Below are 15,940 nucleotides of genomic sequence, written 5' to 3'. Positions count from 1 at the left end.
TCTGGATTTTCATTAAGAATATTTCTGTACATTGCTCCATTCAGGTTTCCCTCAACCCTGACCAGTCTCCCTGTCTCCACCACCGTGCTTCACTGTAAGGACGGTATTGGGCAGGTGATAAGTAGTGTCTGATTTCCTCTAGACATGATGCCTAGAATTGAGATCACAAAGTTCCATCTTGGTTTCATCAGACCAGAGAATCTTCTTTCTCAGTCTGAGAGTCCTTTAGGTGATTTTTTGTAAACTCCAGGTAGGCTTTCATGTGTCTTTTACTAAGCCACTGGCCACCCTGCCATAAAGCCCAGATTGGTGGACTGCTGCAGTGATGGTTGCCCTTCTGGAAGTTTCTCCCATCTGCACACAGGATCTTTGGAGCTCAGCCAGAGTGACCATTGGGTTCTTGGTTACCTCCAGAGGTCGCAATAACACCTGTACAAGAGTCATAGACGACTGTTCAGGCCATTTTACTCCCTGGAAAAAGTCTAAGGCGTACCAATACACCTTAGACTTTCCCCTGCCATTCATCAGCGCAGTAAGCGCTGTGAACGGCAAGGGCAGCGCACCGATGCTGCTGCTGCTGCTTGAAACAACCAATAACAAAGCTCCTTACAGTAAGGAGCTTAGTGATTGGTCAGTTTGAGCGGGCTGCCGAAGCTTATGGCACACTGCTCTGAAGTAAGGAAGCAGGCGCACGATCCTCGCTGGCGGGGTAAGTGGCCTTGCTGTGTAGTGAAACTTAGTGGGGGTCCCGGATCTAAGCGCCTGGTTTTTCCCTATAGTGATGAGTCTGCAGCGCTCACCCGAGCGCCGTCTCTCCTCCCTGCTGAGTGCGGTACTGAAGACGGCCTCAATAGAAGGTCTAGGGGACCGTCTTCACTAGTGAGGAAAAATGGCTGAGCGCTTCAGATTCCTGCTTATAGAAGTCAGCGAGGGTCTCAGCGCTAGACACGCCAACAGGAGACCAGCAGCAAGCAACACCAACCTCAGACTTGGGTCTGACCGCCAGCTGCAAGACAGCGAGGACACGGGAGGGAGACCCTCAGGGCAGGTCATTCTATTGTCCCATAGCCATAAAAATAAAGGAGGAGCAGCTTATAGGTGCAGCAGACTGTGATGTGCCTGTGTACCCGGTGCGGGGCCCAGCACATGCCTCCTGGCTGATACACAGATGTCACAGCATGTCTGACTTACAGATACCCCTACTCTCATTGCCAATGCAAGTCCTGGAAATAACAGGGGAGAAGAGAGGAGGCTGCAAGCACCATGGAACAGGAGGCTGCATGAGCGTTAGTGTCGGGTTCACACACAGACAGTAGTGACCAAGGAAAAGCATCACTGTCCCACTATATACCGTACACTATTAAACAATGTGCACTATAGTCCATGACACTATCACACTATATACCGTATACTGTATCACTATGTACACTATAACAGTATATACAGTACATTATCACACTATGTACACTATCCTATATAATAAAATCTCTGTGCGTGCGCGACGATTTGTTAAGTGCACATGCGCGGCGCGCTGGCCAATCGGCACGCACGTACGGACACCGCCTGCAGCGCCCATACATGTGCGTCCGGGGGCAGTCTCTGTGAGTGGAGGTGAAAGGCCACATCGATCCCTATGTGCCGTCCCCTGTCATCCCGAGCTGCAGGCAGCTGACGCAGGGAAACTTCCCTGCCCCCTTCCTCCCCCTATTACTCTGACTACATCTGTACACTCCGGCCATGACATTAGAGAGAGTTAGGGAGGGGGCTACAGGGAATATATTGTAGAGATAGAGGGGGATACAGGAGGAAATACATTGTACTGTATACATATTACACTCCAACCTCCATCATATTATACTCCAACCCCCATCATTGTACACATATTACACTCCAACCCCCATCATTACACTACAGCCCTCATTGGAGTGTAATATGTGTGTAATGATGGGGGTTGGAGTGTATAATGATGGGGGTATAATGATGCTGATGGGTCCCTCACACAGGGATTTTATGTGATGGGGGCTGGAGTGTAATCCTACATAATAAAATCCCTGTGTGAGTGCCCTGTGTCCGTGTGTGTGTGCCGTTTGTTATACTGGGCATGCGTGGCACGGGGACCTATCAGCACACAGCGATCCACACACCGCCCGTGACTCCTCCTCCCCCTCCAGCTTCATCTGCAGACGCCTTACATCCCAGGATCCCCATCATTACACACATATTACACTCCAACCCCCATCATTACACACATATTACACTCCAACCCCCATCATTACACACATATTACACTCCAACCCCCATCATTACACACATTACACTCCAATGAGGGCTGTAGTGTAATGATGGGGGTTGGAGTGTAATACGTGTGTAATGCTCTCTGCCTGTGATAGCTTCCCTCACTTGCTACTGTGCGGCCATTTCCTGACTTTGGTGGGCGGGGTTAGGGTGAGATAGGAGCGAGTAGGATGCGGCCGCTGCGGGGACTAACATGTGCCCCCTGTGCTGACAGATACCCGGGGTCCAGAATCGGAGGTCCCCATCCCCAGTGCTCCCATCTTTGTCCTCCCAGGCTCTTTGGGAGTTCTATGAACTCCAGGATGCAATGCTGCAGCAGGTACGGGCCACTCTCTGCCTGGTGCGCAGGTGTGGGCAGTGCGTAAGGGTGTCGGTGTAGAATACGTTGTGGCAGGCGGCGGTTGTTTGGCCCAGATCCCGGGGTGTCAGTCAGCTGCAGAGGAAGCCGGAGGGGTTGGAAGAGGCACGGTGGAGCTGGGCACAGCAGCGGGCCGATGCGCAGGGGTGGGCGGTGCGTGCGGAGTGCCGTGTGTTGATTGGCCGCCGCGCATGCGCACTTAACTAATCGTCACACACGCACGGTCGCACACGCACACAGGGACTTTATTATAGAGGATACATATCTACTATAATAAAAGCCCTGTGTGCATGCTCACGGCTGCGTGTCTGTGCGTGTGTTGCGATAATTGAACTGTGCACGTGCCGCCCAATCACCGCCGCCCCACACGCAACCGCGCCGCCCACACCAGCACGCACAGCGCAGCGACCAATCATCATACGACGCTCCGCACGCCGCCTGCACCTGCGTGACGGCCAGGCTAATCGCCGCCGTTCGCAGGTTATGGTGTGTTCTCCACATCGGAGCGCCGCCATTACTGTTCGTGCATCACACAGCCACACAGTCCCAGCACTCTCAGCAACAGACAGCAGCCGCTGCCAGCAGTCTCAGCCATCAGTCAGTGCCACCAGCCACAGTCTCCAGTCACAGTACCAGCCATCAGTCACAGTGCCATCAGTCACAGTGCCAGCAGTCTCAGCCACCAGTCAGCGCCAGCCGTCTCAGCCATCAGTCAGAGCCACCAGTCACAGTGCCACCAGCCACCAGTCACAGTGCCAGCAGTCTCAGCCACCAGTCAGTGCCTGCTGTTTCAGCCATCAGTCAGTGCCACCAGCCACATCATCAGTCTCAGCCATCAGTCAGTGCCACAGCAACCAGTAACAGTGCCAGCAGTCTCATCCACCAGTTAGGTCCAGCAGTCTCAGCCACCAGTCAGTGCCAGCCGTCTCAGCCATCAGTCAGTGCCACCAGCCTCATCACCAGTCACAGTGCCAGCAGTCTCAGCCACCAGTTAGTGCCAGCAGTCTCAGTCACCAGTTAGTGCCAGCAGTCTCAGCCCCCAGTTAGTGCCAGCAGTCTCAGCCACCAGTTAATGCCAGCAGTCTCAGCCACCAGTCGCTGCTAGCAGTCTAAGCCACCAGTCGCTGCTAGCAGTCTCAGCCACCAGTTGCTGCCAGCAGTCTTAGCACCACCAGTCAGTGCCAGCCGTCTCAGCCACCAGTCAGTGCCATTTAAGGCCTCTTTCACAAGACCGTATGGCTTTTTCAGTATTTTGCGGTCCGTTTTTCACGGATCCGTTGTTCCATTTTTTTTGTTTTCGTTGCGTTTCTGGTCTGTTTTTCCGTATGGCATATACAGTATACAGTAATTACATTGAAAAAATTGGGCTGGGCATAACATTTTCAATGCATGGTTCCGCAAAAATATACGGATACAGAACACATACGAAGTACATTCCGTATGTGTTCCGGTTTTTTTGCGGACCCATTGACTTGAATGGAGCCACGGAACGTGATTTGCGGGCAATAATAGGACATGTTCTATGTTTCAACGGAACAGAAAAACGGAAATACAGAATGCATACGGAGTACATTCCGTTTTTTTTGCGGAACCATTGGAATGAATGACCGTATACGGAACGCAAAAAACGTCCCGCAAATGGAAAAAAAATAAACGGTTGTGTGAAATAGGCCTAATATAGACTGTGCCCTGTGCTACCCTAAGCCTACATAGCCTCATACTGTGCCAACCTGAGCCTGCAGAGCTCTCTGTGCCACACTAAGCCTACATAGCCTCATACTGTGCCAACCTGACCCTGCAGAGCTCTCTGTGCCACCCTAAGCCTACATAGCCTCATACTGTGCCAACCTGACTCTGCAGAGCTCTCTGTGCCACCCTAAGACTACGTAGCATTAGCATCCAATCGGAGACCACTATTAACTGCCTGAATAAGGTACGTTAAAAACAACTTTATTGTGTTTTTATTTTAAAAAATCGGTTCTCCACCAAATCTGGCGATCAGGCTAGTAGTGTGAACTGGTGTATAAAGGATATTTATAAATACTCACTCTGGTGTGAGTTGAGGAGGAAGTATTTATAAATATCCTTTATACACCAGTTCACACTACTAGCCTGATCGCCAGATTTGGTGGAGAACCATTTATTTTTATAAAAGAACACAATAAAGTTATTTTTAACGTACCTTATTCAGGCAGTTAATAGTTTTCAATAGCAGTATGTCCATTTTCTATCAAAAAGCAGTTAACTACAATCTGAGACCACTGCAGAGGGGGAAGCTCTCATGTAACAGTGTCCCCAGCTTTAGGCGTTGGAGGAATGACTGTAATAAGGAGTCTACTGTTCGCGTCTATACCAGCAAAAACTGGTGGCACTGTTTAGGTGGCAGTGGTCTTATGTTTAGTATATGATGTCCGCTAAATTTAAAATTGTCAAAATTTGCTATTTATGCATGGACGACAGTTCTAGAATACTAGTAATGGTTTCCCTGCATAAATAGCAAACCCTTAAAGGGGTTCTGCACCCGGGACCCCCGCCGATCAGCTGTTTCAGAAGGCAGCGGTGCTCCAGCAGCGCCGCGGCCTTCTCACTGTTTACGGCCGGGCCGCCGGCCCACTGACGTCACGACTAGTATCAACTAGCGTGGGCGGGGCTAAGCTCCATTCAAGTGAACAGAGCTTAGCCCCGCCCACGCTAGTTGATACTAGTCGTGACGTCAGTGGGCCGGCGGCCCGGCCGTAAACAGTGAGAAGGCCGCGGCGCTGCTGGAGCGCCGCTGCCTTCTGAAACAGCTGATCGGTGGGGGTCCCGGGTGTCGGACCCCCGCCGATCAGAAGCTGATGATCTATCCAGAGGATAGATCATCAGTTAAATGAAAGTGCAGAACCCCTTTAATCTTACGTAGGCCTTCGTATTAACTATTTGAATTACTGTAACTTTCGTACTCCTCATCGGCTAAAAATACTCCTCAAAAATGGTAAGAGGAGTATTTTTACTCTTCCAGAAAAAATGTAGCGCGACCTCTGGTTACCTCTCTTACCAAGGCCCTTCTATCTTGATTATTTATTTGGTTGGGTGGCCCGCTCTAAGAAGAGTTCTAGTTATTCCAAACTTTCTCCATTTAAGAATAATAGAGGTCACTTTGCTTTTAGGAACTTTCAGTGCAACAGAAGTTTATGTACCCTTCTCCAGACCTGTGGCCCCACACAATCCTGTCTTAGAACTCTATAAGCAGTTCTTTCTTCCTGGTGGCTTGGTTTTTTTCTCTGATATGCATTGTCAGCTGTGATACCTTATATTAGACAGGGCTGTGTATTTCCAAATCATGTCCCCAACTGAATTTACCACAGGTGGACTCCAAACAATGTGTAGAAACATCTCAAAAATTATCAATAGAAAAGGGGGGCCCCCAAAATTTCAAGTGACATAGCAAAGGGTCTACTTATGTCCATGCAAAATTTTAGTTTTTTCTGTTTAATACATTTACTAAAATTCTGTTACCCCTTTATCATTATGGGGTATTGAGTGTTTGTTTTTTATTTTAGCACAAGGCTACAACAAAATGTGAAACAATGAAAGGGTCTGAAAATCTTCTGAATGCATTGTATACAAATAACAACTAAAATAAGGCTTCGTTCACATCACTGTTCAGCCTTTCCGTTCTCCTGCTCCGTTGGAGTAAAAGAAGGGAAATGATGGAGAAGGCACATAATGGAGCCTAAGGACCCGATAGACTATAATGGGGTCCGTTAGGTTTCCGCTCAGAAGATGATTTTGAAGTGAGACAAAAGTTGTGCATGCAGGACTTTTGTCTCCGCTCAGAAGATGATTTTGAGCGGAAACATAACGGACCCCATTATACTCTATGGGGTCCTTAGGCTCCGTTCGGCTCAGTTATGTGCCTTCTCCGTCCTTTCCGTTCAGGAGAACGGAAAGGCTGAATGGTGATGTGAACGAAGCCTAAGCATGGTCTACAATAATGATATCATGACATATAGGGGTGCACCGAAATTCCGGCGGCCGAAAATGGGCCTAATCCATTTCGGCCGATATTGGTACATATCGGTAGAAAATATGGGGTTTTAATGCTTGCCGTTTTACATCGCAAGCTGCGATGTAGGAGTGAGTGGGGACTCGGGGAGGGACTGGGAGGAGGATCTGGGGGCTGGCAATAGCGGCGGGGCGGTGCAGTCAGTGTAGTATAGCCCCTCCCCGCCGCTCCGGTATACTAAAATAAGATGTCATATTCATTTATTGGTTATTAAACATGCCCCCTCAGTCCTATTACTACCTTACATCCTAATCGCTTTTGTAGAATTCAGGCAGGCCAGGCGGGCGGCAGCGTAACTCTCGTCATGTGCCTGAATGAAGCCGGCGGCGCAGGCAAGTGACGTCAGTGAGAGACGCGCCGGCCGCCTGGCTTGAGCTGCCTGAATTCTACAGATGCGATTAGGATGTAAGGTAGTAATAGGACTGAGGGGGCATGTTTAATAACCAATAAATGAATATAACATCTTATATTTGTATACTGGCGGCAGCGGGGGCGATCTGTGGATGGCACAGTTATGGGCTGGGGGGGGTCTGTGGATGTCACTGTTATGGGCTGGGGGGGTCTGCGGATGGCACTGTTATGGGCTGGGGGGGGGTCTGCGGATGGCACTGTTATGGGCTGGGGGGGGTCTGCGGATGGCACTGTTATGGGCTGGGGGGGGGTCTGCGGATGGCACTGTTATGGGCTGGAGGGTCTGTGGATGGCACATATATAACAGTGCCAGCCACAGATCCCCCCCCCCTGTAACAGTGCCAGCCACAGATCCCCCTGTAACAGTGTCCGTCATCCACAGATCCCCCCCATAACAGTGTCCGTCATCCACAGATCCCCCCCATAACAGTGTCCGTCATCCACAGATCCCCCCCATAACAGTGTCCGTCATCCACAGATCCCCCCCATAACAGTGTCCGTCATCCACAGATCCCCCCATAACAGTGTCCGTCATCCACAGATCCCCCCATAACAGTGTCCGTCATCCACAGATCCCCCCATAACAGTGTCCGTCATCCACAGATCCCCCCCATAACAGTGTCCGTCATCCACAGATCCCCCCCATAACAGTGTCCGTCATCCACAGATCCCCCCATAACAGTGTCCGTCATCCACAGATCCCCCCATAACAGTGTCCGTCATCCACAGATCCCCCCCATAACAGTGTCCGTCATCCACAGATCCCCCCATAACAGTGTCCGTCATCCACAGATCCCCCCCATAACAGTGTCCGTCATCCACAGATCCACCCCCCATTATGTTATATAATATGATTTATTAAATTCATGAAAAAGAATTATTAATAAAATCATTTAAAAAAAAGTATTTTAAAAGTATTTGGGCAAAAAGGCAGTTTCGGTTTCGGTTTTCGGTCAAGGGCATCCTGAATTTTCGGTTTCGGACCAGAATTTTCATTTCGGTGCACCCCTAATGACATACACTTAATATGAATGATAATTCATCATGTAACATGAACAAGTGGGGTCATTTATCACTGCCCATAGCAACCAATCAGATTACACCTTTCATTTTTGACAACTCCTTTGGCCAGAACTTAAGCCAGTTCTACTTTACACCAGTTTGCTAAATGAACCCAAACATCTTTATTGTTACTCCTATATTTCCAAGCATACAGAGAAACTCCAACAATTCAGACTGTTCTTGTATGGGAGTTTGTGATCATCAGGTTTTCTGGGTAAGGTACTTTGAACCACACATACTTGAGGCGACTGTCCTGTACGACACGCCTTTAGAAATTATGTCAGGGCGCAAAAGTTATGTCACTTTACTAAGATGGGGCTGATAAGATGGTGACAAATGATAAGAAGACTTTTAGAATGTTGCTACCTACTTTCACACCTGCGTTAGGTGTGGATCCGTCTGGTATCTGCACAGACGGATCCGCACCTATAATGCAAACGCTTAGATCCGTTCAGAACGGATCCGTTTGCATTACCATGAAAAAAAAAAAAAATAATTTTTTTATTTTTTTTTGTTCATGATAATGCAAACGGATCCGTTTTGATTTTACATTGAAAGTCAATGGGGGACGGATCCGTTTGAAAATGGAGCCATATTGTGTCAACTTCAAACGGATCCGTCCCCATTGACTTACATTGTAAGTCTGGACGGATCCGTTTGCCTCCGCACGGCCAGGCGGACACCCGAACGCTGCAAGCTGCGTTCAGGGGTCCGCCTGCTGAGCGGAGCGGAGGACAAACGGTGCCAAACTGATGCATTCTGAGCGGATCCGCCTCCACTGAGAATGCATTAGGGCTGGACGGATCCGTTCGGGGCCGCTTGTGAGAGCCTTCAAACGGAGCTCACAAGCGGAGCCCCGAACGCTAGTGTGAAAGTAGCCTTACTTCCAGTCATAGTATGGGGAAGCAGTAGTCTATAGGTACCTCTACACGAGTAGATGATTGGTACGACTGAGCGACGAATGAGTCGTTTCCTGTTTACACGTATGAAATCGTCAATGTCCAATGACAATTTTTGTGCCCACACAAACTATTGAACCAATGAGAAATCTACCGATTGTCGGTTGTCGCTCTGTCGTTCATTGCTTTTACACTGCTCGATAATCGGGCAGTTTCGCTTGATTTAACGAGAATTTACACGATAATTGGCTGTTTTCTGAGACATAACTGATGACCTATCCTCAGGATAGGTCATCATTATCTGATCAGTGGGGACCGACACCCGGGACCCCAGCTGATCAGCTGTTTGAGAAGGCAACAGCGCTTGCAGTAGTGCTGCGACCTTCTCACAGCTTCTTCTATGACACGTTCATAGTGAATGGGGCGCGATACCAAGCAAAGCCGCTATACAATGTACGGCCCTGTGCTTGGTGAGCACGGAGAAGGCCGCGGCGCTCACAGGACCCCTGGTGTCTTCTCAAACAGCTGATTGTCAGGGGTCTCAGGTGTAGGATCAGATACTGCAGGATAGGTCATCAGTAGTAAAATGTCATAAAACCACATAACTAGTAGCGTATAAAATGACACACGTCAGAATGCAATGCACTGCTAATTTTATGCGATTTTGTATTATTTGTCATTATTGTAGCCTGATTAATCTTTTATTTGTTAATTCTTGTAGTCAGTCTATGGAGACCCCTGTAATTAGATGCCAGTAATGGAGCGGATGGGCACAGCTGGTGACGTCGCTCATCGGCATGTGTCTGAAGAAGCCAGAAGAGCCATAGGGGAACAGGGGCTAGATGAGTATATGTTTATTTTCAATGTATTTTTGTAACTTTCCATTTGGCTAATGTATACAGGTTTCAGACTGGGAGGGGGATAATAAAAGGGTCTTTTACACTACACACCCCCTTTACTTACTTTATAGCGAGGCTTCTTAGCCAACTTTCCTCTAAGGCCCATTCAGTCAGTAAAGCAATAAAAGGATACTGGTAGTGGAATCTGGATCAGTCACAGCGGACTTGGAGAAGTGACAAGGGTGCAGCCGTCTCAGCTATGTAGGAGCTGGGCCGCAGCGCACAAACCAAGACAATGAATGAAGAAGGAAAGGCCTTAGGCGAGGGAGCACAGAGAGGACTGTGTCTGGGCAGAATCCGCAGGCTGGGCGGGACGTTTCCCGTATCAGAGCAATGTATAACCAGGGAACAGATAAGATGGAACTCTGTCACCAGATCCACACGAGCGGGTTATGTGCCTGTATGTGACGGTTTATTACTACAGCATACACTGTACTGTGTGTAATTTAGGCTACTTTCACACTCGCGTATTGGGCGGATCCGTCATGGATCTGCAAAAACGGATCCGTTACAATAATACATGCATCCGTCATGAACGGATCCGGATGTATTATGTCTTCTATAGCCATGACGGATCCGTCATGAACACCATTGAAAGTCAATGGAGGACCGATCCGTTTTCTATTGTGCCAGAGAAAACCGATCCATATCGCTCCACATCCCAGGACGGACAGAAAAAAGCTGCAAGCAGCGTTTTGGTGTCCGCCTCCAAAGCGGAATGGAGACTGATCGGAGGAAAACTGAAGCATTCTGAGCCGATCCTTTTCCATTCAGAATGCATTAGGGCAAAACTGATCCATTTTGGACCGCTTGTGAGCAGTGATGGTCAGTTCGCAGTGTTCGCCAGCGAACACATGCGGGCTGCCATCTTTAGTAAGGTAGACTCACCTGTCCGGCGATGCACAGGTAAGCCCTTACCTGTGCCTATGCCGCGAGCCAGTCTGAAATCAAATGCGGTTACCGGGTGCAGGCAGTTCCGAGAACAGCCCGATGAAGGCCCCCGGCGGCTGTTCTCGAAACTGCCTGCTCCCGGTGACCACATTTTATTTCAGACCGGCTCGCGGCACAGGCACAGGTAAGGGATTACCTGTGCATCGCCGGACAGGTGAGTCTACCTTACTAAAGATGGCAGCCCGCATGTGTTCGCTGGCGAACACTGCGAACTGACCATCACTGCTTGTGAGAGCCCTGAACGGATCTCACAAACGGAAAGCCAAAACACCAGTGTGAAGGTAGACTTACATGTTCAGCGTAGGAAAACATAGCAGACTAGGATTTTTGCTCCGTTTTGTCATCCTGATCTCTGATGTAGTGGAAACACGGTGGAACCTTTCCTTTTCACGTCAATCTCGCTGCTCTCGTTTATACTACTTTGACCAGTTCTTACAACCGGACTTTGTGTGCCTTTAAAATGGCGCCCATTAATCATTCCAGGCACTGTCCCAAGACGCTGGTGTCGTATTCTGCATGCAGCACTAACCTAACAACCAGTAAAAGTCCATAACCCTTTGCTGATTGAGATACATCCAGGCTATTTAACATGTAGTAGCTGGAGGGGTATTGTTTCTCAGTGAAGAAACACGGCAGTTAAAGGGGTTATCTGGTTCTGTTATATTGATGACCTGTCCTCAGGATCGGCGGGGGTTTGACCAGCAGTTGTTTGAAGAGGCCACAGCATTCGTGCGAGCGCTGCATCCTCATCAATGTTTATCTGCACGCTATAGACATTGTAGCGGCGGTGCGGTGTAATTACAGCTTTCACTCCTAATAACTTGTGCAACTTGATGACTACAGCCCCGGCAGATCATCAATATCGGCAAACCAGACAACCCCTCTAAAGGGGTTATCCGAGACTAAATCCGAGCTCCAGATGTGGCTGAGCTGCACTGGTGATGTTACCCATCCGGTCCCCGCCGCTGGAACCTGTCTGGGTGGCTCGTGGACCGGCACTTCAGCTCCCCACTGCACTGATATTAACATCCTAGACATAGGGACACGTGACCACTGCAGCCAATCACAAGCCGCAGCGGTGACTTAACAGATCTCTATGGAGATGAGTGGATGCAGAGATCCTTCACCCCTATACAGGGGAGGTGATTGAGCATGTAAATGCAGATGAGCAGGAAATTATCGATTGGTTTATTCCTGATAATTGCCTGCTGTGTCTGCCCGTGTAAACGGACCTTTACCCACCCCCTCCATCGGTCTCTATCTTCATGGTAAGGCCTCGTGCACAGGGCCGTTGGGCGGCCGTAATGCGGCCCGCAAACGGCGGGTCGGCAATGCGCAGCCGCCGGGCGTGTGCACCACGGATGCGGACCCATTCACTTGAATGGGTCTGCAATTCCAGAAATGCGAAACTGAGTCACGGAAGAGAACACCGGAAGCCTTACGGAGTGCTTCCGTGGTGTTTCTTTCCGTTGTTCTGCACCGCAAATAAATATGACATGTCATTTTATTTTTTGCGGTGCGGACAGACCACGGACCCATTCAAGATAAATGGGTCCGGCCCGCTGCACGGATGTTGCCTATGCATTGCACGGAACGGTCGTGTGCATGAGGCCTAACAGTGATAATGCACTGTACCAGCATGTGACCACTGCAGCCAGGCAATGTGGCGCGCAAACTGGCATCACCACTGCATGGTCAAAAATTGCAATGTAGTGCTGCCGGCACTGCAACTAATAAAAGGAAATGGCATCAGGTCGCTGCCCAGAAGTTGCCACGACCATGGCACGGCAGTCATAAGAAATCCAAATTTGCTGAATTTCTTGTGACTATTGCACAACAAGGGTTGCAATGCAGGCAGAACCACACTGCAAGACTTATTCATGTTACATACGTTTTTTAACAGCTGGACATCAAGTTTAATACCAGTGCACAAATAATATTGCCATCCAATAGCAATGATGGAGCTAGGACGTAGATCTGTGATGCCAAGGACAAGCTTTGTATAGGGGGGAGTGGGAGATGACATTGAATATCCCATATTTCTCACTTTTGCCTCAAACAGTCCACAATCCAGTGGGACAGTCCTGTATATTAGTGGCTGTCCTGTGGTGTGTCCCAATCTCCATTGTATCTGCGTCCTCAGGAGGAAGGTCCAGTTGAATGGAATGGTGAAGCAGGAAGCTGGTGAGGTCATTGTGCCTGCTGAGCTGGAGATGAGAGAGCGGACGGGCCAAGGATCACACCCTGGTCAAGCCTGCTGCTAGGGACAGCATGATGTTCTCCATTCATGGGAATGGGGCCAGATGACTATTACTTTTTTAGGCTACTTTCACACTAGTGTTTTTGTTGGATCCGTCAAGGTTCAGCAAAAACGCTCCCGTTACCGATAATACAACCGTCTGCATCCGTTATGTACGGATCCGGTTGTATTATCTTTAACATAGACAAGATGAATCCGTCATGAACTCCACTGAAAGTCAATGGGGACGGATATGTTTTCTTTTGTGGCAGATTGTGGCAGAGAAAACGGATCCGTCCCCATTGACTTACATTGTGGGTCATGACGGATCCGTCTTGCTCCGCATCTCAGGACGGAAAGCATGCTGCGGTTTGCTCTCCGGTATGAGAACGGAATGCCTTTCGGAGCACTCTGTTCAGTTACGTTTTGTCCCCATTGACAATGAATGGGGACAAAACGGAAGCGTTTTTTTTTTTCCAGTATTGAGACCCTAGGACGGATCTCAATACCAGAAAATATTAATGCTAGTGTGAAAGTAGCCTTATTTTATTAACACTAAGGGGGCAAAATTTTTGTAAGGGGGGCACTAAGGGGCAATTTACTGTGTGGGGGCACTATCGGAGCATTTTACTGTGTAGGGACGTGAAGGGGCACTTTAGTGTGTGGGCACTATGCGGTCATTTTACTGTCTGGAGGCACTATTTATTTTACACACGCTGCTATATTCCATAGCACTATACAGATATTATCATCACACTGTCCGCAAAGGAGCTCACAATCCAAGTTCCCTATCACTACGTCTTTGGAGTGTGGGAGGGAACCCACGCAAACATGGAGAACATACAAACTCCATGCTAACCACTGAGCCACGGTGCTGCCCTACTATAGGAGTGGTCTACTGTGTGGGGGCATAACTACTGTGTGAGTGCACTAAAGGGGCATTTTACTTTTTGGGGGCACTAAGATGGCATAACTACTGCGTAGGGGCACTAAGGGGACAAAACTAATGTACAGGGGGCAGTAAGAGGGAATAATTAGGCCTCATGCACACGACCGTATGTATTTTGTGGTCCGCAAAAAATGCGGAAGACGTCCGTGTGCATTCCGTATTTTGCGGAACGGAACAGCTGGCCCCTAATAAAACAGTCCTATCCTTGTCCGTAATGCGGACAATAATAGGATGTGTTCTATTTTTTGGGCGGAACGGAAATATGGAAACGGAATGCACACGGAGTACCTTCCTTTTTTTTTGCGGGCCCATTGAAATGAATGGTTCCGCATACAGTCCGCAAAAAACAAACAAAAAAAAAACGGAACGGACACGGAAAGAAAATATGTTCGTGTCCATGAGGCCTTACTGTGTAGGAGCACTATGGAGGCAATTTACTGTGTGGGGGAACTAAGAGGACACAACTACTGTACTGTGCAGGGGGAATAATGACTGTAGGGGCACACATCAGACTGGCCATGTATGGCACTTTTATACAGTTGGGAGGCATGCTATCATCACTGTACTGGCAGTGATCATATATATCTCTCAGATAGTACAGTAGGAACAGGAAGGCACCCACAGTATAATGCTGTCAGTGAAGAGTAAACTACTACAAGTGACTAAACTACCCACAAGTCCTGTACAGCACCACAGATGTCCCAGCTCCTTCCCCTCACTACCCCCCATGTCCATGGATTCTGGGTGTGTCACGCTGCCCCCTGGCCTGGCACTGCCGCTGGGTGTGCCACACTGAAGTCCACGGCCGGACACTGGGTAAAGTTCAGCAGACATGGCGCTAGTTGGGAGGACCCGGTCTCCGCAGGCTGCGGGCTCACACTTACCAGATGCCGGGAGAGATCAGGCGAAGCGTCCATAACTCGTACAGCCGAGCTGACAGGCCCGCCCCAGTCACACTCCCGGGCACTGGCCAGGCTCTCTAGCGCCGCCCCGAGCCCAACTGTACGCCCCTCCCCCCGCCGTACTGTGCCCGGACAGCCAGGTAGGCAGCTGCCGCTAGCAGCAGGGAGCTCTCTACGTGACTGCCACCGGACGTGCCCATCAGATAACGGTGCCAACCATAGCAGTACCAGCCACACTGTACTCCCTGACCATACCAGACACTGTGCCAGGCTCTCAAGAGTTTCAGCCATAGTGCCACCATAACTCTGCCCGCTACAGAGACCTCATGTCATTGCCAGCCACAACACTATGCCAGTGCCCCCCTTAACAGTGCCAACCCATACCTCCCAGCTTTCCTAAGGAGGGACAATAGCAGTGACGTTCTATGACCAATGTCTTCCTATACATGTCCAGTCCCCTTAGTACCCCCACACAGTAGTTATGCCCTCACTCAATAGTTAGGCCCTCTTATTGCCCCCACACACAGCGGTTCTGCCCCCTTTACAGCAGTGCATAGCTCGTATAATACTGTGCCAGCCACAGTGCAAGTGCCCTCATAACAGTGCTAGTCACAAGGCTCCATACCAGTACCTGACACAGTGCCACCTCCCACCCAGCGGTAGTGCCCTCATAACAGTGCTAGTCACAAGGCTCCATAACAGTACCTGACACAGTGCCACCTCCCACCCAGCGGTAGTGCCCACATAACAGTGCTAGTCACAAGGCTCCATACCAGTACCTAACTCAGTGCCACCTCCCACCCTGCCGTAGTGCCCTCATAACAGTGCCAACCAGCGTGTTCTCATAGCAGTGCTACCAACGTGTTTACATAACAGTGCCAACTGCAGTGTAAAAGTACCAGCCACAGAACCACTACAAGGCAGCAC

The 15,940-nt window shown here is 49.4% G+C and overlaps 1 protein-coding gene across 1 annotated transcript in view; it reads right to left on the bottom strand.

Moving 5' to 3' along the window:
* The window catches only part of SEPTIN10 (septin 10), a 58,755-nt gene extending 43,620 nt beyond the window's left edge, over positions 1-15,135 (bottom strand). Inside the window, exon 1 of the mRNA XM_040425008.1 lies at positions 14,996-15,135. Within this exon, the coding sequence (XP_040280942.1) occupies positions 14,996-15,028 (33 nt within the window). The 5' untranslated portion in view covers positions 15,029-15,135. The remainder of the gene's footprint in view (positions 1-14,995) is intronic.
* Positions 15,136-15,940: the final 805 nt, after the last annotated feature.

This window comes from Bufo bufo, chromosome 3 (assembly GCF_905171765.1).
Source record: "Bufo bufo chromosome 3, aBufBuf1.1, whole genome shotgun sequence".
In the NCBI taxonomy this organism is placed as follows: Eukaryota; Metazoa; Chordata; class Amphibia; order Anura; family Bufonidae; genus Bufo; species Bufo bufo.
The sequence above is the reverse complement of the archived record's forward strand: the minus strand, read 5'-3'. Positions and strand labels throughout refer to the sequence as shown.